The sequence below is a fragment of the Phocoena sinus genome, chromosome 9 (assembly GCF_008692025.1).
Source record: "Phocoena sinus isolate mPhoSin1 chromosome 9, mPhoSin1.pri, whole genome shotgun sequence".
NCBI lineage: Eukaryota > Metazoa > Chordata > Mammalia > Artiodactyla > Phocoenidae > Phocoena > Phocoena sinus.
This window is the reverse complement of record NC_045771.1, coordinates 92,423,680-92,449,667: the sequence shown is the minus strand read 5'-3', so window position 1 is coordinate 92,449,667 and position 25,988 is coordinate 92,423,680. Positions and strand designations below refer to the sequence as shown.

At 40.9% G+C, this 25,988-nt stretch overlaps 1 protein-coding gene across 3 annotated transcripts in view; it reads left to right on the top strand.

The window, feature by feature from the left end:
- The window catches only part of AMPH (amphiphysin), a 192,533-nt gene that overhangs the window by 82,014 nt on the left and 84,531 nt on the right, over nucleotides 1-25,988 (top strand). For 2 of the 3 annotated variants that reach the window (XM_032642629.1, XM_032642628.1), the window contains exon 2: nucleotides 7,251-7,335. In XM_032642629.1, coding sequence (XP_032498520.1) covers nucleotides 7,251-7,335 — 85 coding nt within the window. The remainder of the gene's footprint in view (nucleotides 1-7,250; nucleotides 7,336-25,988) is intronic. The other variant, XM_032642627.1, reaches the window with a different exon arrangement.

Genomic DNA, 25,988 nt, shown 5'->3' with positions numbered 1-25,988 from the left:
CATCCCAACCTCCGAGAGGCTTTGATGATGTGATGCCTAATGTACTGTTGAGATCTGCCAGGGCAAGAAGTGAATGTCATAGCGGTGCAGAAATAGGTCCCACAGAGGACCAGATGGAAGGCAAAGTGCAGGACCTTGATGGGCACCTGAGCCACACCAAAGGATGACTCATCTTATTCTTCTCAAATCAGGCCACATTAAAGCCACTTCTTTAAGTCTTGAAACATATCCAGAAAGAGGTTAAGGGACTAGTACCCTGAAGTTGGAGAAACAGTGCAGTGTGTACCCATAGGACACTTCAGAAGAGCAGCTACCCTGCACTCGCGGGCACCCAATGGTTTCCCTCCAGTCCGAGGTTTTGGATCTTTGCACAGCTTCAGAGTGAGCACTTGATAAATGGATAGGTGGGTGTACAGACAGATAAGTGAATGAATCATCTGGGTGTGGGCAGTGGTAGAAGACCATCTGTCTGTGTCCTCCTGTCCAGAAAAGGCCATGGTCTTCCCATGTACTTGATTCCTGGATTCAGTGAACCATGTTTACATAATTTGATGTGCTCTTCTTTATAAAGACAGAAAGCGTGAAGAGAGGAGCACCTCCTTGTTTAGAGAAAACTAATTAGATTGTAGGATTCTTTCTTTGACTTTTAGAGTCTGGCTTAAGGAAGGATGAATTAAGGAAGGAATGAATCACCCAGAGTTAGAACTTTGTCTAGTCTGAGCCCTCATCTAATGTGTGAATCTCTCTAGGGCATCCCAGTGGCCAATGCTGCAGAATTCTTTTAACCATCACCCTTGTCCCAGCATCAAGCAGTATATAAAAACGTGTCTCAGACACCCACAATGGCCTTCATCTTGAATTACCTTGTTGTCTGCATCCCCGCCTCTTATCAGTTTCCCACTTCGGATCATAGGACTTTTTTTCGTGCTTGGGGTCATACCTCACTATTTTTTGACCTTGCTTTGATCCTTCCCCTAATTAACAGAAGTCCTTTCTATGTGGAATGGAAGATTGTGAGTTTTTTTCTTTGACTTCAAATGCCAACTACTTTTTTTGAGAGCTGTGAACATAGTGTTCCATTCCTAATTTCAACATATGGAGAGAAGGCAATTATTCTCTCACTGCTACAATAGTCAGCATTTAATTTGCACTGGACTCCGAGGATTTGAAATTGGATTGGAATTTTGGCTTTACAGTGTGGGGAAACTGCCCAAATTAAAACGAGTTCTAAATTTTTAGGGACTTGACTTGGACACTTTGTACACGAACAGTTGCTCTAGAAAAGTATGTGAGATTCACATCATTGGAGCAGCCTTTGTAAACCAAGCTGAGAAGCTTAACTGCTTTAGGAGACACTGAAAAAAAGATTTATTAGCTTAAATATTCCAAGTTACCATATTCCTGCTTTAAATTTTTAAAATTTTTTGCCTATGTCATGATGTCTTTTAGGATCAGATCAGAACTTCTGAACTCAGGGCTGAGAGTGAGAAGATGAATACCCAGCCAGCTCTAGAGGAATATTTCAGAATCTCACTGAAAGGAAAAGCAGTTTGAAAAAGCTTCTTCAGTTGAGAATATTATTTTACATTTGAAAACTGACAGCAACAAAAGTAACAACAGAAATCTTCTTGTAAAGTGTCGGGCTTCCCTGCTGGCGCAGTGGTTGAGAGTCCGCCTGCCGATGCAGGGGACGCGGGTTTGTGCCCCGGTCTGGGAAGATCCCACATGCCACAGAGCGGCTGGGCTCGTGGGTCATGGCCGCTGGGCCCGCGCGTCCGGAGACTGTGCTCCGCAACGGGAGAGGCCACAGCAGTGAGAGGCCCGCGAACTGCAAAAAAAACCAAAAAAACAGGAAAGTGTCAATGTACATGAAATTATCTTTGAAGTAAAAGACCTAAATCCTGAGCCAAGATGCACCAGGCGCAGATTTCTCTTCCTTTTGCCTGGGGAGGAGGAAGATGTGTCATGTTGTCAAAATCTGAGTATCAGATGCGTGAATATGTTAGTAATCCTCCTGTAATATCAGGGGTGCCAAACTGTTCAGGCTTAATTGGTATTGTCAACATAGCCGGTAGAGAGGCGAATGAGAGAGGCCAGCTAAATTATAAACTCACTGTTAAATATTGTAATATTAGAGCAAGGTAAAAGATACATTTTTTTGTCATCTCAATTCTAGGTTTCAGTGTCCTTGATGCCTTAAGATACTGTCTTTCTATGTAGCAATGAATCTTATCACCTGTATCAAGGCTGCTGGAGAAAAATCACAAAACTGCTTAAATGTGGGTACCTGCACATTGGTGGTTTCTGCCTCAGCTGGGCCTTTGGTTCCACCCACGATTTCTGCTTTGTGTTTCTGGTTCTTAACCTTTTCCAATTCCACATCTAAACCATCCCCATCTCCCTGGAGACTTTGCAACAACTCAGCACCCTGATTGTCACCAGACGACCCATTCAGCCACCACAGAAGAAATGATGTCACCCTTGACTCATTCTGTCCTCACCATTTTTGTCTCATAAGCTTTGAAATCCTGTATGTTTACTTCTTGAGGGTTGGTTTTATCTGTTCCTTAGCTCCGGCTATCATTTATTGCCTGGACTATTTAAATAATCTCTTAACTGGTCTCCCTTTTCCACTCATTCTCTCTTCTAACCTGTCCTTAACACTGTCACCAGGGAGCACAGATTTAATCACGTAGCTGTCTCCAGGGAAGGGAGACTCTTCATTGCCTTCCCGTGGTCTCTACAAGCAGATTGAAGTCTTTAGTCTTGCAGACGAAGCCTTTCTGTAATCTGCCCTCTGCCTAGCACGCTAGCCACATCTACCCTAGTTCCACAGCTTGCACCCGTGCTCAGACCTGTTACGTGACCACAGTCCCTGGAACGCAGCTTGCTGTTCTGCAGCCCCTAGCACAGGGTTTGGCAAGCAGTCTTCAGCAAGTCAGTATCAGCTGGAGATGGAAACGAACAGACGTTCTTCTCTGCCTTCTATTCATTGAGATTTGCATTCTTCTCTAGGGAAAATGTCTAACATGATACATTGATTATGGATTCAAGAATGAGAAGATATTTGAAATATGACTCATTCCATGCACCAGTGTGATGAATAAATCTCTTCTCTAGCACCTCTAACTTTGGGTTAAACTTAAATAACTCCTAGGACAGTGAGCTCATTACCTCTACCAACAAACTATTTAATTTCCAGAAAACCATGATAGAAATTTCTGGCACAAACATTTTCTTGATAAAGCTTTTACCTGCCCGTGCTGGTTCTTGATCTTGGTTTCTGATGGGAAAAGTCCAGTCCTTCTTCCTGATGTTGGTCCTTCAGGTATTTGAGGACAGATGTACTCTTTTCCCTTTGGTCTCCTCTTCTCCCTGTTACTATACCGATTATATCATTTATGCCTCTTACCTCATGGTATCAGCTCTCTCCGCTTCAGCTGACTCCAGGTTGTCTACGTATCTATGTGTTTATCAACATGTTCACCACATAGAATCATTCAGGACTGCTCCCCGGGTACCTTTCATGCTTATTCGTGTAGCCTGAGATCACATTAGATGCTTTGGCAGCAATATCACTTTGTCAGCTCATACTGACTGTCGGCGAAAATGGTTCCTTATTTCTACTTAAGGGCAGGAACCATGTATTCTTTTTTTTTTTTTTTTTTTTTTTTTTTTTTTTTTTTTTGCAGTACGCGGGCCTCTCACTGTTGTGGCCTCTCCCGTTGCGGAGCACAGGCTCCGGACGCGCAGGCTCAGCGGCCATGGCTCACGGGCCCAGCCGCTCCGCGGCATATGGGATCTTCCCAGACCGGGGCACGAACCTGCATCGGCAGGCGGACTCTCAACCACTGCGCCACCAGGGAAGCCCCAGGAACCATGTATTCTTAACATCCATCCTGTCTCCTTGTAGTTGAAAGTTGAATACATAAATCTGGCACTTGGACAATTATATTTTGACCTACATTTTATCCCTGTTGAATTTCAGCTTGTTAGGGAAGCTTTCTTTTGTGAATCTCATTCTCATCATATGACATATCCAATATCCTTCCCAACTTTTTGTCAGTGTAAGTTTAGGCCATTGATAAATTATTCGATAGTGTTAGATAATATCTATAATAATAGTAGATATTTATTGAGCATTAATTATATGCTAGGCATCAAAGCTCAGCCTTTCCATGTGTATCCTTGGTAGTTTCACACAATACTGTGAAGTAAGTACCATTGATACCCTCTCCTTACACATGAATCACTGAATCAGGTATAGGTCCCCAAGGGCTGCCTCTGGAAACCTTTCTTCCGGTTGATATTAATTCACTCATCTATATCTTTTGAGGAGAGTCTTTCAACTAGTTACTAACAAGCTACTTGCTTGTACTAGAATCTGATACATAAATCTCTTATATACCGGATATCAGTATGATAAACTCCTGTTACTTACCTTTATGATTTCTCCTGATTACTTTAGTAACATATAACCATAGAGGAAATTATGGAAAATGTAGCAAATTATAAAGAAAAAAATAATGATCACTCTGAATCTTACCATCCAGGAATAACCTCTGTCAACTTTAAAATAGTTCATATAGATATTTGATCATGTTTCTTATGCTTATCAACTTATTCCCTAGTTACAATGCCCAGTTCTTTCAAAAATTAGTGTTTTCTCTTCTGTCTTTCACAGAGACTCTTAAGTGAGAAAAGATTATTAGTTAATAGAGTGATTATTTGTCCTTTGAATAGTTACGTTACTGGATACATCCAGCTTTGTTTAAATAATAAATTTGCAATGAGAAATAATATATCTTTCCTATTATTCATATATGATGTTGGTTTGGGACATGAAATTGAATGAAGTTGAGTAATTGGTAATATATGTGAGTCTGTATACAGTTTTATTGTTTTAAAAAATCTTTGTTTAGTAATGCCAAAGGAAGGAATACTAGCATATATTATAAACAGTTAGTTTTAGAATAGAATAAAATAATCGTTTTTTACTTATATACTTAGAATAATTACTATTTACCTCCAAAGAAAATTTATTTCTTGAAGGAATCTGCATGGACTCTGACTTGTTGGGTAAATACTTTGATACTTGGGTTTAGTTAAAACATTCTAAACTGAGTCTAAGGAAGTTATCAATTTGTACAAGATTATATCTTTAAGGAAACAAATTAGCACAAGCTGATGTAAAACCCAGCCATAGAAAGTGCTTTGTATGAGCGTATGTTTTAATGCCCAAATGGTTATGTTTTGGAAAAACATATTTGGTAATGCCATAGGGTGTACGTATTCTGAGAAGGCAACATTTATGGAGTTTTTATAAATTCTTAAATAAGTTAGCGTTTTAGATACTAGATATGGGAATCTTGAATAGTGTACCCGATCATGACTGTCAGGGTCCTTTTGCTCCGTCCCAAGTAACTTTCTGCTGTATCGCTAAGAACTACTTCTGATACCCAGTCCTGTGCTCTAGGAAAACAGAGCCACTCATGTCCAGTTCACAGTCCATCATGATTCTTCCAGTGGTCTTTGCTTAGGCTGCTTCCTTAACTGGAATGTACTCTGCCACGTTCCTGTCTGCAGGAATTGCCAGGATAGTTTTAAATTTGAAGTATGGTTGATTTACAACATTGTGTTAGTTTCTGGTGTACAGGAAGGTGATTCAGTTATATACGTGTGTGTGTGTATATATGTGTGTGTGTGTGTGTGTATATATATATACATATTCTTTTCCACTGTGATTTATTACAGGGTATTGAATATATTTCCCGTGCTATACAGTAGGACCTTGTTATTTATCTCTTTTATATAGTAGTTTGTATCTGCTAATCCCAAACTCCTAATTTATCCCTCCCCCACCCCCTTTCCCCTTTAGTAACCATAAGTTTGTTTTCTGTGTCTGAGTCTGTTTCGTAAATAACTTCAAACTCGTGTCGTATTTTAGATTCCCCATATAAGTGATACCATATGTGTTTGTCTTTCTCTGTCTGACTGACTTCACTTAGTACGATAATCTCTAGGTTCATCCATGTTGCTGCAAATGGCATTATTTCATTCTTTTTTATGGCTGAGTAGTATTCCATTGTATGTATGTACCACATCTTTGTTTTTTCTTTTTTACTATTATTATCTTCATTTTACTGATGATGAAATATACTCAGAGGTTAAGTGAGTTGCTGGTATGTTATACCACATCTTTTTATCCATCCATCTGTCGATGGACATTTAGGTTGCTTCCACGTCTTGGCTATTGGAAATAGTGCTGCTATGAACATTGGGGTGCATGTATCCTTTCAAATTATAATTTTCTCTGAATATATGCCCAGGAGTGGGATTGCTGGATTCCAGCATGTTTTGAAGAATCCCCACCAGGATTCCCTGAAGAGCTCAGCTCTAAGGGGATATTGCTTCTAACGCCTTACAATCCACTCATCTTGCTTATTACAGATTGTCTTTGATTTGTTATTTGTGAACTTGCCTTGTCTACCCCATTAGATCATAAGCTTAAGGTTAAGTCCTGGGACCTTATTTTATTCATATATCTATTTCTGGATGACCAGTTCTTAGCATGGGCTTTGTGTATCCCAGGGGCTCTTTGAACATTTATTGAATTGAAGAGAGTGTCAGGAGATGGTGGGGGAGAATTTACCATGTGCCTGTGGCTCCAGTAATTCTAAATCCATCCCTATGAAGTAGGCTAGTACTTTCCTCAAATAACTTTGATTCACCGTTTAACAAAAAAATTGAGCAACTGTTACGCATCAAGCATTGTGCCACATGCTTTGGACAAAAGGACAAGGCATAGCTTTTGTCTTTAAGTCTTATAGCCTATTGGAGAAAAAACATGTGCATAAATGAATGCTATAACTTGACACTTCCTCAAGGTCATGCAGCCTGCGCGTGGTAGGACTGTGATTAAAATCCAGGTCTGTTCAACTACAAAGCCACTAAGCCAAGATGCTTACAGAACAGAAAACTAGCTGTGCTAAGAGAGACGACTCCTCAGAAGAGCAAAACAACAGCCTTGCTCTGCTTTTTGTTTGAAAACATTATTACTTTTTTAACATCTTTATTGGAGTATAATTGCTTTACATTGGTGTGTTAGTTTCTGCTTTATAACAAAGTGAATCAGCTATACCTATACATATATCCCCATATCTCCTCCCTCTTATGTCTCCCTCCCACCGTCCCTATCCCACCCTGAAAACATTATTAAATTGAACCATTTTGTTTTATCCACAAACCAGGTCCTTCAGAAGCTTGGGAAAGCTGATGAGACAAAAGATGAACAGTTTGAAGAATATGTGCAGAACTTCAAACGGCAAGAGGCAAGTATATTTATCTCATTTCTGGAGTGGGAAATGGGTTGGCTTTGTGTTTTAGTGCGTAAATAAAATACCTTGAGGTTGAAGAAAGATCTTCTTCATTGGGCTTGGCATTAACTTGAGGGGAACAACGGTTAATTCTGTAGACTTTTTCTGTGTGAGGCAAAGAGGTAGTAGGCACTGCGGGAAGAAGTTTTGTGTTTTAGAATCTCAGGAGATGAAGACTTTGCTTCTCTGGAGCTCTTCAATACAGATTACTGATCTAAAGGAAAGGCGATCTTTTTGGTGATTTATCTTCCACTGAGTATTAGCAGTAATTAAATACTTCTGACAAAATTATTTCAATTGCTGCAGCTTTAAGATCACGCATTTTCAATAGAGAGTATATCTCCCAAGAGGGAGAAAATTGGTTGTTGGTGGATGAAAAATATCATACTCTTCTTATGGGAATACTTCACATAAGTAGACATGGTATATCTGTGGTATTAACATTTCATGGGGGTATAATTAGGAAAAAAATGTCTAAAAAGTTTCCTCAGGGGAGGCAATAATGAAAAAAAAGGTTGAAGAACACAGTTTGTGATATTTGTTCCTTTAATAGGGTGCTACGTGTTTAACAGACATATGAATAAAGAAACAAACTTTTTAAAATTATTTGTTTATATTTCTAAGGCTTGATGAATGGCTGGCATATCATCTTTAGAGACCATGCGTGAGGGTCAGGGAGAGGGAAGATAAATGCCGGGATCTCTTAGATTAGAAGCTTCAAATCTGGAGATCATTCTAGAGGTAGGCTGGGCCAGCAAACTCTGGAAAATAAGGTTTGGACACAGGGAAAATGTAAGGACATGGGTTTATTTTCCTGTTGTCATTGGAGCCACAAGTGTCCACAGAGGAAATTGTGGCCTCAGGGACGACAGCCAGCAATGGAAGATCAACATAGGTTTTCACAATTTTTTTTTTTTTTTTTGCGGTACGCGGGCCTCTCACCATTGTGGCCTCTCCCATTGCGGAGCACAGGCTCCGGACGCGCAGGCTCAGCGGCCATGGCTCATGGGCCCAGCAGCTCCGCGGCATGTAGGAGCTTCCCGGGCCGGGGCACGAACCCATGTCCCCTGCATCGGCAGGCGGACTCTCAACCACTGCGCCACCAGGGAAGCCCCCAACGTAGGTTTTATGTCGCTGCCTTTGCTTCTGTTTGCAGATCCCTGATCCTGGAGGTTTCTTGTTTCCATTTGTGTATCAGTGTTCTGGCTGTTTCGTAACATGCTGTTTCTTTTCCTCACCAACAGGGGATATAAAATCCAGCAGGTAGAGCCCGGTAGACTAGTCTCCACCAAAACACATTGCTGAATGTCTCCAATTTCATCCCAAGACTAAGGGTCGGACAGATAGGAACACAATTCGTTATGAATAACAGTGATCTCGTTCTATCTGAAAATGAGAAAAGAGAGAGGGGAGTTGGAGAAGAAAACGGTGGTAGAGGGAAAAATAGATCATGTCCCGATCACTGAGTATTATAGAGAGCTTTGGATTTATGACGGTAGAAAAGAGAATTCCTAGAGAAATGTTGGACGTCGGCTCATAGACTAAGTTGCCCCCCTGTCTCCTCCAGGAGATCAGATTCTCCACATCTCCTGATGTTCTCATTTGGTGAGTTCTCTTGCACTTTCTCATACACTAGGATAGCACTCGTGCAGATCATTGACTTGGATGGCAGCAACTTCCCACAGAGAAACTTGTTAATCAGGGCCCTTGTTACTTTGCAGGCCAGTCCCCAGTGTCTGCTTGAAGGGATTGGCTTTGGATAGAAGAAGTGACTCACGTTTACAGATTTCCCTACTTGAGGATTTACCCTCTATCCTTTGAAACCTAGTCTTCCAGTCTGGTGTGTCCCTGTGGAGCTAATTAGTTCTTTGCTGTTAGATTTTTTTTCTCAGTCACTTTTATGGCATTATGATATTTTAGCACCCCAGAAGGCTAACCTTGGGAAGCATCAAGTTCAGGAATGCATTCATGATAAGGTAGTACTTTGCATTTTCCAATTATGGGGAATTTTTTTTAATATAAATTTATTTATTTTATTTATTTATTTTTGGCCGTGTTGGGTCTTGGTTGCTGTGCGTGGGCTTTCTCTAGTTGCGGCGAGCGGGGGCTACTTGTCCTTGTGATGCATGGGCTTCCCATTGCTGTGGCTACTCTTATTGTGGAGCACGGGCTCTAGGTGTGCGAGCTTCATTAGTTGTGGTGCCCGGCCTTCAGTAGTTGTGGCTCGCGGGCTCTAGAGCGCAGGCTCAGTAGCTGTGGCGCACGGGCTTAGTTGCTCTGTGGCATGTGGGATCTTCCCGGACCAGGGCTCGAAACTGTGTTCCCTGCACTGGCAGGCAGATTCTTAACCAGTGCGCCACCAGGGATGTCCCTTATGGGGAATTTTTATTGTTCTTTTTTGGACTTTGTTGACTGAACAAGGTGAGGATTGTTTTTCGTCTAAGGTATTAGAGAGAAGTGCAGTTGGCTAGATCATCATCAGTTACATGCTCTGCTGCTTATTCCTTTCACTATATACATTTTCAAATGTTATGGAGCCGATAGTATACTGTCGTTCTTGAAGATCAGCGCCTTAGTTCTGTCAAGATCGTTAGCAGATTTCATAATGCAGGTAAAACTTAAACATTTGGGGAAACTTGCACGAGCAATTCTACTTGATAAGAGTAAAACAAATAGAGCGGAAATGTAAAAATAGTATTTCTCAGGGAGTCTCCTGACCCTCTTTGGTTCCCTTTGAAAATATTCTCACATGAAAATCATCTTGCATTTGCACATGTTCATTTTGATACTTTTTTGATTTAATCAGAAAGAGTAAATTTATAGTCATTTTACTGCCATGAGGAGGGAGGGAACTTTAACCTTGTCTGTATATTAAAGGGAGAGAAGGAAAAAAGGAGGGGGTGGGAGGAAGGTGAGGAGAGAGGTTTACTAATCTTCTATAGAAACATATTAAAGGTTGGGAAGCATAGCTGCAGACTGACTTTATTAATACTCTGTAGAAGGAAAACTGTGTCTTTTTAACCCCCAGTATGTATTGGTGACCAATTCCCATTTGTGGCGTATGCTTTTATGCTATGTAGAAACATTAACCAAGGATGAAGGATCTCCCAAGATTGTGGTGACCTCTACAAGGCTTATTATTTTTTGTATTAATGTGAATCATTACTCTAAAGGCAGAAGGCATTCTCTTAAGGTGACATACACTAAAGACATTGACCTAGGAAATCTAGATTTCATATTTTTTTCCGTGTGTATGTATTTCAAATCCAACAGAAATACTATTTATAGTATAAAATGAACTTTATTTGGATTTGTGCAGTATATTAGAGTCATCTGACCATACTAAATTAGTACTTAATCAAAAGATTCTAAAAGTAGACCACTAGGACTTCCCTGGCGGTCCATTGGTTAAGACTCCATGCTCCCAATGCAGGGGGCGTGGGTTCGATCCCTGGTCAGGGAACTAAGATCCTGCATGCTGCACAGTGCGGCCAAAAAAAAAAGAATGTTAAGAAAAGTAGACCGCTAGAATGTTCTAGAAAGTATTCAAGCATCTGGGGCTCTGATGATCTTGCTTTTAAATTTCCTTTAAGAAAATTCGAAGAGTCCTTATAGTAGTTGATATATTCCCTGCTTCTTCGTGGTGGAAACAGAGGGAGCAGACGGGTCTATGTTTGCCCTTGAGCTTCAGGATTAGCTTTTATCTTGTTCCAGCCCCAAATTCTCTTTTTGATCCCAGACCTCTTCCTAAAAGTTATTTGATTTGCATTAGCCGGAGAGCATGGATGCAGGCTCTGTGCATATGCTCTCATTGCATTGTCTCCTGTACTCCCCGTTGCTGTGGATTTTGTGGTCCAGTCAGGACAGGGAGGAGGGGGAGAGGAGGGTCCAGCAAAGGAGGATAGAGTGACCCCTCCCCCAAGAGCTCAGGGTTTTCCGTGGTGACGAGTGGTAAGGAAAGCAAGGGTTGGAGACATCCAGCCAGAAGAATGAGACCTGACTTCACCGTTTCCTCCCCAGAGGGTTTGTTTTGTCCCTTTCTATATTTCCTCTTTTACCAGAGCTGCTAACAAGTAACAGAAGTGACTGGTGTGAACATCGGCTGCTTTCACTTCAGTTCACCTGGGTGCTTGCTGATGGGTCTGTTAATGAGCCCAGAGAAGGTCCCAAAGTAAAAGGAAGGTCCTTGGCTTCTCCCTCTCCTTCCTGCTCATAAACTTGCCCACGAAGATGCCATGCTTATGGCCAGTGTGCAGATTACAACAGGATAACCCAGGGGCTGGTGGGGCTCAGATAACCAGCTTTGATCACATTTCAGCGAGTAGAGATATGGGCACCCTAATGGAGGTGTGGTCTGAGAACTTCTCATATGAAGGAGAAGGGAGCCTCACTTCTGCTCACGTCTCCACGGCTTTTTAGTCCCCCCTTGAAATACCATACAGTGTAGCTCTGCTGCTTCTCTCCATGCCCACCACGAGGTAACGGCCTAATTGGTATAACACAGATGAAGAAGGAAAGAAATATCGGGACCTTGAAATGCTCTCCAGTGGGGAGGAGCCAGAGCCACTGATTCTCATTATTAGGATAATCCAGCGTCTGAAAGCTGGAGTCATGTCTTCATACTGATCTCTCCTCTGCACAGGGGTCCCGTGTGGCCGCTTTCATCTTTTTCTCTGCACAGAATCTAGTGCTTTGAACATAAACTTTAAAACATTTGTTAAACTTGAAGCTGAACTAGTGGCAGAAATGATCATTTGGAGCATGTTCCTACAGCACGTTTTTATTTCTGGGATGGAAGAGGTGTTGACTAGCGCTTGAATTTTTGTAAGCAGTTTCACGACACTTTTTAGGACATACGTATATAAATAATTAAAAATTACAGAATAGAAGTTTGAAAAAACAACATAAATACAGGATATATTCCCACGGTGTGTTAATGTGTGGATAAAATTTTTATTTATGGCAAATCACATTTACATTCTGAAAAATTTTGTAATTTCCTTGAGCAGATAGTCCTAACAGATATCCTAGAACTATTTCTTTTTAACACAGATAACCATGATGTGAAAGGGGATGGCTGGTTGTTCCTATGCCTGGTGGTGGTATTTAGGGACTGGACTGCTTGCTTCCAATTTCTTCTTCCACTTTCTCCACTGCGGGTGCTTCCTTATGATTGAACTATCCTTGCCTGACCTGCCATCTCCATCTGTTGAAATCCTACCTTTGCTTAAGGTCAACTTACAAGATATTTCTTACCTGACGTCTTTCCAGTCCCCTCAGCCAGCCTCTCTCTTTCTCTGTATCCTCCAGTGTACATTTTTTTGTAATTCATCCAAAAGCTCTTGTTCCAGTTTTCTTATATGACAGTTATTTTAGATGTGCGTCTATGTCCTCATTAGGTTATAAAATATTTAAAAGAAGGCATCCTTTCCCAGCCGTTAAAAAAATCCGCCTGCCAATGCAGGGGACACGGGTTTGGCTGGGAAGATCCCACGTGCCATGGAGCAACTAAGCACGTGCACCACAACTACTGAAGCCCACGTGCCTAGAGCCCATGCTCCACAACAAGAGAAGCCACTGCAATGCGAAGCCTGCAAACCGCAACGAAGAGTAGCCCCCGCTTGCTGCAACTAGAGAAAGCCCGTGCACAGCAGCAAAGACCCAGCACAGCCCCCCAAAAAAACAAAAAAAATCTCTGCCCTCTGCACCTGATAGGTGCTTATTAGTAAATATATCCCTCCTTGTCACACTTATCTCTGTACTCCCTCTTTGTCTTGGATTTTCCATGCCTCCTCACTCATTCATTGTCAGTGTTTCTCTTCATTGTCGTTTACTTTCTCATTTTCATCCTAATTTTTGGCAGCAAAATAGCCTTTGGAGAGTGTCTCACATTGCCTGGATTTGATTCTAACCTGGGTTATCGAGACTAGAGCAAGGCTCTGGTCCCCTCCCTGGGTTCTGAAGCTGCCCTAGTTCCATGCTACTCCATATGTATCAGCTGGCATGTATGGTATTTTCCATCTTCTGAGAGCTTTACATACTTTTACTCACAATGTAATAAGTAATTTTAATTAATGCAGAAGATGTTTTTCAGTCCTTGAACCCCAGTTACATTCTTCAATTTGTAGGGGTTTTTTTTCATGAATTGCATTTTAGAGTAAGCTTACTCTTCTCTGATTGGATAATATTTTGACCATAGAGCACTAATATATTTAATTGATATGGTTACTTTCTTCTGAGAGAATTGTTGAGTCTTGTTGCTTGCATTTATACTTGGTTTCCATTAAAGTTTGAGCTCAATGATTGCACAGTATACTACAAGAGAATTGATATATGTCTGCATCTCTGGAAATAAAGTTTACTCCTGTTTCTGGCTAGCTATACGTTTCTGTGAGAATTCCGTAATACTGAAAACCATCTTAGTGTGCCAGTGTTTTCCAAAATTTAAAGTATTTCTTCTTGGTATCAACTTTTAAGGAAGTTTCACGGTTATTTGATTGATGATAGCATGTGGGTGCATGTTTAGAACAATAGTATGTAACCATTTCAATATTCATTTTCTTTATATTTATTGAGTGTCTTCTATGTTCCAGGAATGGTTCTAGGTCTTTGGGAAACTTCAGAGAACAAGCAGACAAAGGTTACTACCACTGTGGATCTTACATTCCAGAACAGGGGGACAGACAATAAATAAAACACTTTAATAAAAATAAGCAGATTATACTGTTTGCTAGAAATGATGAGAGCTATGGGGGACAAAACCGAATAGATAGAGAATATATAGAGTGAGGTAAAATATATCAGGAGGCTTGGAGACAGTAAGTTTCAAGTTTTGCTTCAAAGGGGAGCAAATAAATAGGACTGTAGCTGGGGAAGGAAGTGGCGTCAGGAGAGCATTTTCCTAAGGTGGCAGAAATATGTGTATACTAATGGGACTCATTTAGTACAGAAGGAAAATATGATGAATCACCAGAGAAAGGGGAGAGAACAGCTGACTTGTGTCCTTGAGTAGAAAGAGGAGTTGGGATCCAGTACACAACTGGAGACATTGGCTTGAGCTAGGAGCTGGATACTTCATCGAAGGTAACAGGTCAATATATATATAACAAGCCAAATAATAAGTGTCTATTAAAAGCATTTCTTGGCTGACTCAACACCTAATTAAATGTCTACTAAGCATAAGGCATTGGAAACAGAGTGATAAATAGTTCAGACAGAATAGTTTCTGTCTTTGTCAAGCTTGTGGTCTAGGGTGCAAAAGTCTTCTTTCTTTTAAAAAATAAAGTAGTAGAAAAAAGACACAGAATTTTGAGATAATGTTACTATATTTCCATCATTAGAATGCATTTTGGTATCCTAGTTTCATCTTTAACATTAGCATATGAGTATACTCTCACTCCAATTGGTATTCTTATGAAAAATGGTCTAAGCCCCTAGTTAAGACTTTCAGTCTTCTTTGTACCATTGTTCTGGTGGAAAAGATGTGGTTTGCATATACAGTCTTGACTTAAGAGTCCTTTTTTTGGTAAGTATCACCCATTGATTGCCAATACAATTGACTTCTGTGGAAGGGAGCAGAGAGAAGAAACCTGCAGGTGTCAAAAGAATGTACTGGTCCTTGCCCTTCAAATGTGCCTGCATTTCTCTTTGGTCTTCTGTTTGTTCATTTCGGACACACCCATTAAACCTCTCTTTTGCTCACTGGCTTTCAAGGAGGGAAATGAGTCTGCCTACTTCTTGTGACTATTCAGGTGTTGCTGTCCATGGTGCCGGATGGGAGAAAGAGAAAAATATTCGTTGGAGAACTTGTCCATCTTTTATCCTCTTTGCTCTTATTTCTTTCATTCCAACCACAAGAATATCTTTTCATTTATGGCCTATATAAATCAAAAGCTTAACCTAACTAAAATTCGATCCAGTCAAACTACAGATGTTCTAGGCATCACTGTTTGGGCCACTTCCTATGGAGCCTGTTCCCCACTTAAGAAATCACTTTTAGAGGAATCTCGTCATGTTATTGCTCAAAAGGTTTCCTTTCATCTAGCTTATTCTGTTGCCTATTTTAATTGTATTTTACCTTACTACATTAGTTAACTATGCCAATTGGAGAAGATTTAGTATCTCATTTCCCAGCATTCATTTAGAGACCAATTCCATGTATCTCCTACTTCTCCTTGTGAAACCAACTTATTATCTAGTTTGGATGCCCCTCCCTAAATGATCCTTAGGTTGACTGTACTGTTCTGAGAATGTGATGCAGAGAAGTAGGCATCTCTCTCATCCGAGCCTAAGGAGGCTGTAGAATGGTTGTGAACATCGGCACAGATGAGCTGCAGTTGATTTTCAGATTCACGTCAGTATTACTGATTCCCTGCAATTGCCTGCAATTCTCTCTCATAAGTCACCCTGTAAGCCCCTTGCTAACTTTGCGCTGAAGATATAGTCTAAGTGATGGAAGTGCATTAGAAGGCATGTCTGATGGTGACTGAATGAAACCTGGAGCCGGATGTATTTTTAAGGGCCTTTTTGGCTATGTCATACTAGAGCCACATACGAGAGTGTCCATTCACACAGTGTCAATTAAATGCTAGACCCAGTGAGAAATTAAAGCAGAGGTTCCCAAATAACCAGTAGAATCATCTGGATGCCTTTTAAAATTTTGATTCCTGGGTCCCATTCCAGACTTCTGAATCGGGTCACCCGTTTGACTTGTATCTCTAAAGAAGCATCGTAAGGTAGTAACAACTTGGATGCAAGCCTTAGATTTCACTGATATAGTGAAGATAATACATATATTTCCATGTATGTGGAATAGTAATACACATCATTCCTTAATTGTACCTTCTTTTGACTGTGTTCCTAAACCCAGATAATTATAAGACTCTTTCACGGAGCTTAAAAAATTTACAAATTTCCAAGCCACACCTGACTGGCTTAGGCAAAAGCACTGATGAAGTATTTTTATTATTAAGACTTTCCATAGGTAGGGCTTTAACACTTATAAAGTGTTCTGAACATTGTCTCACTTGATTTCCATAGCAACTCATAATTGTAATTATGCTTTATATACGAGAAAATTGAGTATATGTCACAAAAGCTTTCATTTGTGGAATGGGCTTGATTACTCTGTTGGTCATGGGTATTCATGCTTTCTTGTTTCCTCACAGTAATTTATCATGTCAGTTTGATTTTTTTTCTCATATCCATTATTGAGTGGTTCTTACACATTTGCATAAATTACTGCCACAGGTTCTAGGATCCTCTGTTGCTGAAGCACTTAAAGGTACAAAAAAACTTTCTGAAAAACATAAATGTGTGTTTGAGACTTAGAAATACAAATTAAAAAGAAGGAAGCAGTCACAATTCCCAAGTGGCTCGTTTGGGGGAGGTTTTGTATATTTCTCATGAAGATACTCCTTCGTACTATGACAAGCAGCAGAACTTGGTTCAGTCGAGCATTTATGAAACACCTGCTCTTTGCACAGTTTATCATTGAAAAGGTATCAGGTAGAATAATAATAGTGCATCCAACATTTATTGAATGCATACTGTGTGCCTGGTTCTCTGCTGATAATTTACGTGGACTGTCTCCTTTGACGCTGGTGATAGCCCTAGTAAGTGAATACCATTATCACTTCATTTTACCAATGATGAATCAGAGGCCTAGAGAGGTTAAGTGACTTGCCCAAGGTTACACAGTTAAAAGTGGCAGAGCTCAGATTTTAAAGCCAGGCAGTGCGATCCCAGAGCCCACCGACGTAACCCCTATGCTCTATGAATCCTATGGAGTATACTCAGGAAGGCGTCTGTGCCTTTACAGTTTGAGGGCATAGAGGTGGGAGAGGGCAGTGAAACACGTGGGCTTTTGAGGCAGTTTGCAGAGCCTAAATAATCCAGACCACCTCAGCTCCAGTACCGGCTTGCCGTCTGTTAGCTCTGTGACCTCTGGCCAAGCTTTTCAGCCTCTGTTCCTCAGTCTTCTCATTTGTAAATGTGTGCTGACCTCAGAGGTATTGTGAGGATTATGAGTTAATAGGACAGTGTCTGGAGCAAAGGGAGCCCTCAGTAAGTGTTTGACTTTGTTACTTATTGCTATATTAAAGGCTTGCTTTGAGGACACTGTTATGGTCTGAAGTTATGTACCTCCTAAGTTTGTATGTTAAAGTCCTAACCCTGGTACACATTAGAATGTGACTTTTTTTTTTTTTTTTTTTTTTTGTGGTACACGGGCCTCTCGCTGCTGTGGCCTGTCCCGTTGCGGAGCACTGGCTCTGGACGCGCAGGCTCAGCGGCCATGGCTCACGGGCCCAGCCGCTCCGCGGCATGTGCGATCTTCCCAGACCGGGGCACGAACCCGTGTCCCCCGCATCGGCAGGCGGACTCTCAACCACTGCGCCACCAGGGAAGCCCAATGTGACTGTTTTTGAAGATAGGGCCATTAAAGAGGTAATTAAGGTCGAATGAAGTCATATTGGTGAGTCCTAATCCGGCATGACTGTTGTCCTTCTAAGAAAAGAGAAAGACACTGGGATGCACACATATACAGAAAAAAGGCCACGTGAGGAGAAAGCAGCTGTTTGTTTGCAAGGCAAGGAGAGAGGCCTCAGGGGAAACCAAACCTGCCAACACCTTGATCTTGGACTTGTAGCCTCCACAACTGTGAGGAAATACATTTCTGTTGTGTAAGACACCCAGTCTCTGGTATTTTGTTACGGTGGCCCTAACGAACTAACACAGACATCATAAATGGCAGCTTCAGAAGCATCCTGGTTGTTACTTTATGTCTGGAATAATGATAGACAAGGTACGTACTTCATTCCTACTCATCAATGCACCTCTGTAACTTGACATAGCAGTTGTTTCTCTAATACTTTTAAGTCCTGTCCAATTTGGCCATGATAGAATATTGTAAATGGAGTTGTATCCATACCCACAGAAAGGGACACTGAACAGTAAGTCACAGGAAGAGTCATTGTTGAGGGGGGGCTCCTGTGGCGTTTCTCTTAATTTTTGGGTCATTTCCCCCTTCCCCACTGTATTCATTACTATGCCCTAGGAATTAAAGCAAAGCTTGGAAAGATATGTATATAGTGTCTCTGGTGCAGCTTATAAGTCAAGCCTCTTCATACACACACACGAAATGAAAAAAAACTGGGATGGCTTTTCAAGGCTCACAAACTCAATTGCCTAAAGGCCATAAAGCATATCTGTAAGTCATATCCAGCCTGCCTGTGGTGGTGAGTTTAACAGTTCTAATTAGGTAGTTCTATCCCCTTGCACACACAATGGGTTAGCTTTTCCAAAAGATCAGAATAGACACCTATAAACAAGTTAGTTGGCTTAAGGGAAATATATGGGAAAATGGTACATGTAATTACTAGCTAGCTTTCTAATTTTGTTTTGTTGAAAGGCGGAAGGTATTTGACTTGGTTTTCAGATCATAGGTATGCTTGGAGTTGCTGACAAGGATAGTTGGAAATTGGGCCATGAATCTTGGATAAAACTGTGGAAGCTGGGATGTTCTCTTTGATGTCTATCTCCCTTCCATGTTCCACTCGCTGCCGCCATCAGCCCAGAAATGTGATTTCAAAATACACTCCAGTCTCCTCTCTATCTTATATCTTTCGCACGAAGATATGCCAAAAGAAATTTTTAAAAATAAAGAAATGGTGTTATGAAATCAGTGCTAGGTTCTTAATGACGACTCCTATTACGACAAAGAGCTCAAAGCAAGGAAGCAAAAAATGTACGTGCCTAAGACCCTGCTGCTTTTACCTTTGAAAAACTCTCATCTTCCAATTGAACGGCACCCGAGCTTATCAGAGGGAGAGCTCTATTTCTTAGTAAACCAAGAGTGCCTGGAGTGTTGAGCAGCCTAAGGTTGTCTTTGATCATAAGTGGATTCAGACGTTATGACTTACGAGTCATCTGTTCATCAAGTTGCTGATAATAACTCCATTAAATCTAATCTTCTTGGTAATCTGATTTTCTTCTCAGCTTCAGAAATGATCACAAAATATACTAACATCAAGATTGAGTTAACCTGTCCGAACTCTGAGAAATTGAGCCAATTTTAATTTTGATGTGTTACTTAGCCTTTTCAAGAGAAGAATGTCAGTAAAGGCCAAAAATAATAATGTAACTCTGGAAACTTCTATAGGTTCCTGATCACAGGCAAGCTGATATTACTTACCTTTGTGAAATCACAGTTTTTGAAGTTACATCTCTTCAGATCCAAGTTTCATACATCCGTTAATACTGTTGGCCTTCTATCTTGGCTCCTTTTAAAACATCAACCCAGTTTCTTAGTTAAAGAGGATATTTAATTAAAACATTTTCTGTCTTATGGGTATTGCTTTCATTTTTTAAAAACAAGGTTACCTATAAATATAAATCAGTTACCTATAAATATAAATTACATTCACCATATTTTAACAAGTCAATTCAACAAGCCATTGCTTGTTTACTAGGTATTAAATACATATTGCCTTAAGGTGTTTGGCTAGACCTGCATAGCCTTGCAGATAAAATGCACTGGATTTGGTTTTACAAGTACAGTCAGGGCCACAGTGGTATATGCCCCTGACCGCGGGTGTCATGCACATGGTAGTATGGGGCATGGTGCTTCTGAATTTGCAGTGGTTGCTGTGCTGAGTTTAGTTCCTTAGAAATTTATCAATTCATTCTATGCGTTGTATCTCAAATTCAAATCAATGCCTCAAGTACAGTTTCTTTCTTTTGGGCAGGCGTAACTGGGTCTAAGGTAAGCTAACAAAATTGTACCTCTGTATTGGCTCCTGCAGTCCTAGACATAAGTATTTACCAATATTAATATCTTTTTAGTGTTTCAGAATTCAGTATACCGAAACAATAAACAACTTGACTCATTAATCTTCAAGTGTTATTCATCATAGTTTGGTGCAACCCTGTTTTTAAGCCCAATGCCCAGATACAGTTTGCCATAGCTGTAGAACTTTGAGACACTCTTCTTGTGTGTCAGTCTGTGGTAGCTCTTATCAGGAACCAGGCTCACCTTGCAGGAAATCTGTCTGTAACTCTTCCTTGCACTTATTACTAGAGTGCAGTAGGAAACCTTGATGTGGTAGCATTTATAGCTAGTCCTTTGACACTACATAGATTAAATCTTTAAATGTTCAAGAACCAAAGTTGTGTCTGGGAGCTGTCCTAGGTGCTGAAGAGAGACTTAAGCAGCGAGAGCTGCCCAGGAGCCAGGCCTATCTGGGAACCGACCCCCTCCTCTGCCCCACCCTCCCCCCAAGACATATAAACAAATAATTAAGTAATTGGTGTTCCTGAGGACCAATCTGATGTAGAACAATTTGGAAACACATTTAATTAGGTATGGAATGTGATTTCTTCCTATTGGGTAACAAAGATATTTGAAACTTTCCATGGTGGTGTGCCTGTTTCACTCTCTCTCCAGCTATTTAATTAGATTTTAAACTTCAGTCTAGTCCTTAGAGGCAGGTATCATGGAGAGGTGCTCACAGCACTTGGGGAAGAAAGCAACAGCTTCAAGAGACCACTCTGCAAGAGAATAAAGGGATTCTTTGATTAGAGGCAGCGAGTCTCAGACCTCTGTAAGGTTTTAAAACTATGAAGACTTTTTGCTTGCCTATTAATTTAAAATTTTTTAAAATTTCATATTGGAGTATAGGCAGTTAACAATGTTGCAGTAGTTTCAGGTGCACAGCAAAGAGACTCAGCCATACATATACATGTATCCATTCTCCCCCAGGGCTCCCCTCCCATCTAAGCTGCCACATAACATTGAGAAGAATTCCCTGTGCTATACAGTAGGTCCTTGTTGATTATCCTTTTTAAATATAGCAGCGTGTACATGTCAATCCCAAACTCCCTAACTATCCCTTCCCTCCACCCTTCCCCCACTGGTAACCGTAAGTTCATTCACTAAGTCTGTGAGTCCGTTTCTGTCTTGTAAATGCATTCATTTGTATCATTTCTCCATTTGTATCATTTCTTTTAGATTCCGCCTACGGTATTTCTCTTTGTCTGACTTACTTCACTCAGTATGACAATCTCTAGGTCCATCTTGCCTATTCATTTTGGATATCTTCATGATGAAACCCAAAATGACCCTGGCTTGCTTCCCAGAACATCCAGGAAACAGAAGACTGGGGAGACGGTTTCCTTCTCCCCAGCCCTGTAAGGGCATGACACACAAGGGAGGGGGTGTTGGGGGGTAGCTTTAATGAGGAAGGAGAAGCAAGCCACTCCCTTGGGCTGTGTGGAAAGAAAGCCAGGCCTGGGGGACCGTCTAGGCTTGAGAGGCAGCGGCTCCTGACACTGATAAATGATGCAATTGAAAAAATAAATAAAGGACCTCTGACTAACACCAGGGGCATGTTATTATACTATATGCCAGGGCAAGGGATATTGTGGGCAGTGAATCCTTCTTAGATATTTTCCAAAGAGAAGTATTAGTAGGCAATGCAGATAACTTAATTATAATAGACTGACTTGCCCATAAGTCCTGAGGAGAGTGTGACCAGGAGTTGGAATAGTAATTTTATACTGTAGAGAATGACATTAAGAAATTGAAGGGAAGATTCTCAACGTTGTGGAATTTTCAGTCTTTTTTCTGCATACGCACATGCCCAATACACAATTCAAGTCTGAATTACTGAAATGGTAATTTTCAGAGGAATTTGGAACGAACTTTAGATTCAGTGAAATGCGAGCAGTGCTATAAGAAGTTATTTCTCATTTAAAACTTACTTGTGATTCACATAGAGTAATGATGTTAAGTAAATTTTATTATGCAATAGGTTTTGTGCAGAGCTACTGTGTGGCACATTATAGGTGAAAAATTTCTTTCCAGAGGCTTTTGCTTGATTCAGGCAGAATTTTATACGAAATTCAATATGGTCATTACTGAATGCTTTATGAACCTTAATACTCATGGGGAAAATTAAGAATTTTAATAATTGGAAAAGAATAAAGTTATTTAAGTTAGCCTCCAGTTTATCTGGCTAAATTGAACTCATGAATTTAAGCCATTATTATATAATTTGAATTTTCTGTGACTCTTATAATATCTAAACATTTCTTCTGGGATGCTTATTTTATTTTTTAAAATGTTTATTGTTCCCCTTGGGCTAGATGAATGCAGTGTATAGATTAGAGCCCGAATATTTCCTTCTCTTTCTTGTACTTTTCTTGAAAGAAAAGGCAATGACTTAATTGTGGGCTTAATTTGACGTGCTTTATTTCGTAAGTATTTGGGAAAAGAATGCCTTTCCACCTTACTCTTTTGTTGTTTCCAGGTACTCTGGGCAATCGGGGTAACTCAAAACCATCAGTTACTGTGGTTGGCTCTGTATTACTTCCTGAGGGGAAAGCATCCCTCTGGGTGAGATGTGAGCCCTGCCTGCGCTAAGTGCTTCTTGCACTTTTCCAGGGAAGGGGCAGGAACAGTAGTAGAGCAGAGTCTTAAAGCAGACATCTGAAAACAGGAGACATCTGTGAAGTTCTGTTTCATCTCTATGCAGCTTTTCATTTTACATCCTAACAGGTGGCTTAGTGGTGGTAAAATAATGGTTTCTCTATTTGTCCCCCTCCAATCTCGATAAATTGATATTCCAGTGAGATGTTTTAGGTTTATTTTGTGGCTGTAAGTGTGCTAGACAAATCATTAAGTACCTCTAAGGTCTACACTTACCTATTTTGAAAAACGTGGCCTTAGGGGAGTCAAACCCTCCTAATTACCCCTTTCAGGGCTGTAGGCTTTAGGTCGGTCTGGATCTAGATCTGTCTGGGTAAATCACATGTCTGATTTCACATATTATTCTCTCTAAATTATCTGCCGTCTGTTGGGACAAGTGATTGTGGCCTGCTGTCCTCTCTCAGTACCATTCTACCTCTCTCAATCACTTGGCCACCACTCAGGCTCCCATTTGCTAAATCACCCACTTTGTCCTTCATCTTTCCAATTTGATTTCCTTTCTGAACTGTTTCTGTAAGTGCCTTTAATGCTCTTCTGCTCAGTAACTCCACTGGCTTGTTGTTAGATTCCAGGCTACTCTGTCTTTCTGCATTTCTACTCTTGATGGTGAACCATTGTATTAGGCTGTTTAGGGTAGGTCATGCTGTGGGAGCAATACCTTGGCAGCTTTTAAGAACAGGTTTGTTTCTCACTCCTGAAAATGTGCACGGTAGCTGCCCATTTCATCTTCCCTTCGCTCTGAGATCCGGGCTGGAGAAGCAACCCCTATCTGGAACATTATGGGGCGCATGGTAGAGGGAAAGGAAATGGTCGGAGTGTGTGACGGCTCTTACATCTTCTGCTCAGAAGTAGCACATGGCTCTTCCACTCACATTTCATTAGCCAAGTCCCACAACCAAGCTTGATGTTGATGGGGCAGGAAGTATAATCCTCCCCCCAAAACAGACCTGGTAGGGAGATGCAGTGTAGATGTGACAATAATAAAATCTCCCCAAATAATGTCTTTTCAGCTTTTTATATACTCAGAATCTTACACAGTATCTGTCCCAAAATAGATAATCAATAGGGGAAAGACTGACTTCCTTTTTCCCCAAATTCTTTTCCTGTTCGTGTTGGGGACCTTGGCCTGATTCTACCTGTTTCTTCTCTGGATCCTTCATATCTTCTACCTGTGCCCAAGTGTTTATCATTAGCGTTTTTCTTCATTCTCCTCATTCTTTGCCTACAGTTTTACACTATACTTTGATGTTTTGGAAATCCACTATGGTTAGTTTTATTTTAATCTAGCTTGTAGTAGTTTGCTTTCACACTGCATTTCTGAATGGCTCAGCAAGGCAAAGGAAACTTAGTTTTGATTTTCAGCCATGCTGAGCCACAAGAAAGGGAGTCAGTTGTTTAGAACTCTGATGATTTCTGTTTTGCCATTCTGTGTAGCACCATTCTGGTTGAAGTTCATATGTGCCAACAAATGAATTAACCCTAAGCTTTCATCTGGTGGTACCTGGATTTACAGAGTTGCAAAAAAAGCCTGAGCTTAAGGCAGGTAAAGAAAACCTCACCTGAGCTTTACATAGACTTTATAGAAATAATGTCACTATACCTGCACTATAAGATATAGGAAACTATTCTCTTCCAGAATTTATTTTGGAGTCCAGCATAGTCTTAAACACTTCTTTTCAAAGTTTGTTTGTATTTTTTTTAATATTTATTTTTATTTATTTGGCTGTGCCGGGTCTTAGTTGAGGCATTTGGGATCTGTAGTTGTGGCATGCAGACTCTTCTCAGTTGCGGCATGCAAACTCTTTAGTTGCAGCATGTGGGATCTAGGTCCCTGGCGAGGGATCGAACCTGGGCCCCCTGCATTGGGAGCGCGGAGCCTTAGCCACTGGACCACCAGGGAAGTCCCCAGAGTTTATTTGTATTAATCACTATCTAATTTTAAATGTGCTGGGCATTTTGGCTTTGCATTGTGTTTGGATGGTGTTTCAGAGTTAAGTATAATCTGCTTTGCAATGCAATTTTTCGTATAGATATTTTAGTTCCTCTACTAGATTATAATTTATTGAAAGACTTTTTTTTTAACAGTTTAGCTTTCTTTTTTTTTTAATTAATTTATTTGTTTTTGGCTGCATCGGGTCTTAGTTGGGGCACGCGGAATCTTTCATTGTGGCGTGCAGGCTTCTCTCTAGTTGTGGCCTGAAGGTTTTCCCTTCTCTAGTTGTGGCACACACGCTCCAGGGCACGTGCGCTCTGTAGTTGTGGCGTGCAGTCTCCAGGGCACGTGGGCTCTGTAGTTTGTGGCACGCAGACTCTCTAGTTGAGGCGCGCAAGCTCAGTAGTTGTGGCATGCAGACTTAGTTGCCCCGCAGCATGTGAGATCTTAGTTCCCTGACCAGGGATCGAGCCTGCGTTCCCTGCATTACAGGGTGGATTCTTTACCACTGGACCACCAGGGAAGTCCCTGAAGGAACATAAGTTTTTTTGCCTTCATCCCCTCTCCCTTTTTGGTAAATACTAACAAATGCTCGTTGAATTGAATGTGACTATTATAGTTGCTATATTAGTGGGTGTATTCTTAACTATCAAGTTATAGTTGTAAAACAGTTGCTATAGTATTAATCTTCAAGGTGGAGTCATTCTGTATGCTAGCCCTCTTCACTTTTGTTAAATGATCGTGCAATTAAAATGCATATATTTTTAATGTGTTAAGTTGCAGTATCATAGGCAACACTGTAGGTGCCCAGCTGTATGCCCCTAGCACCTACCTTTTCTGAGCCCACTAGACTGACTTACAGCTTCCAGCATCAGAGCTCTTTGCCCGAGGGCTTTCTGTGGTTCCTGAGACCTATCTGCCCCTACATGGACATAATGGAGAATTAATGTCCCCCAGAAGCAGCCCTCAGCCAACGATTGGCAGGAGTTGATGCATAAATGCTCCAGCTCCCTTGCCCCTCGGTTAGGATGTCTATAGGGCGTTTGAGTCTGTCTCCCAGAGTTCCCCAGCGGGGTTAAGCTGGGGCTGCCCACTGCAGAAGCTTGCTTGCTAATGCACCCTGCGTTGGCTCTCTTTCCTTAACTGCTTCACCACTCCACGCTACCATCAACATTTCCTGGGGTAACTCCGG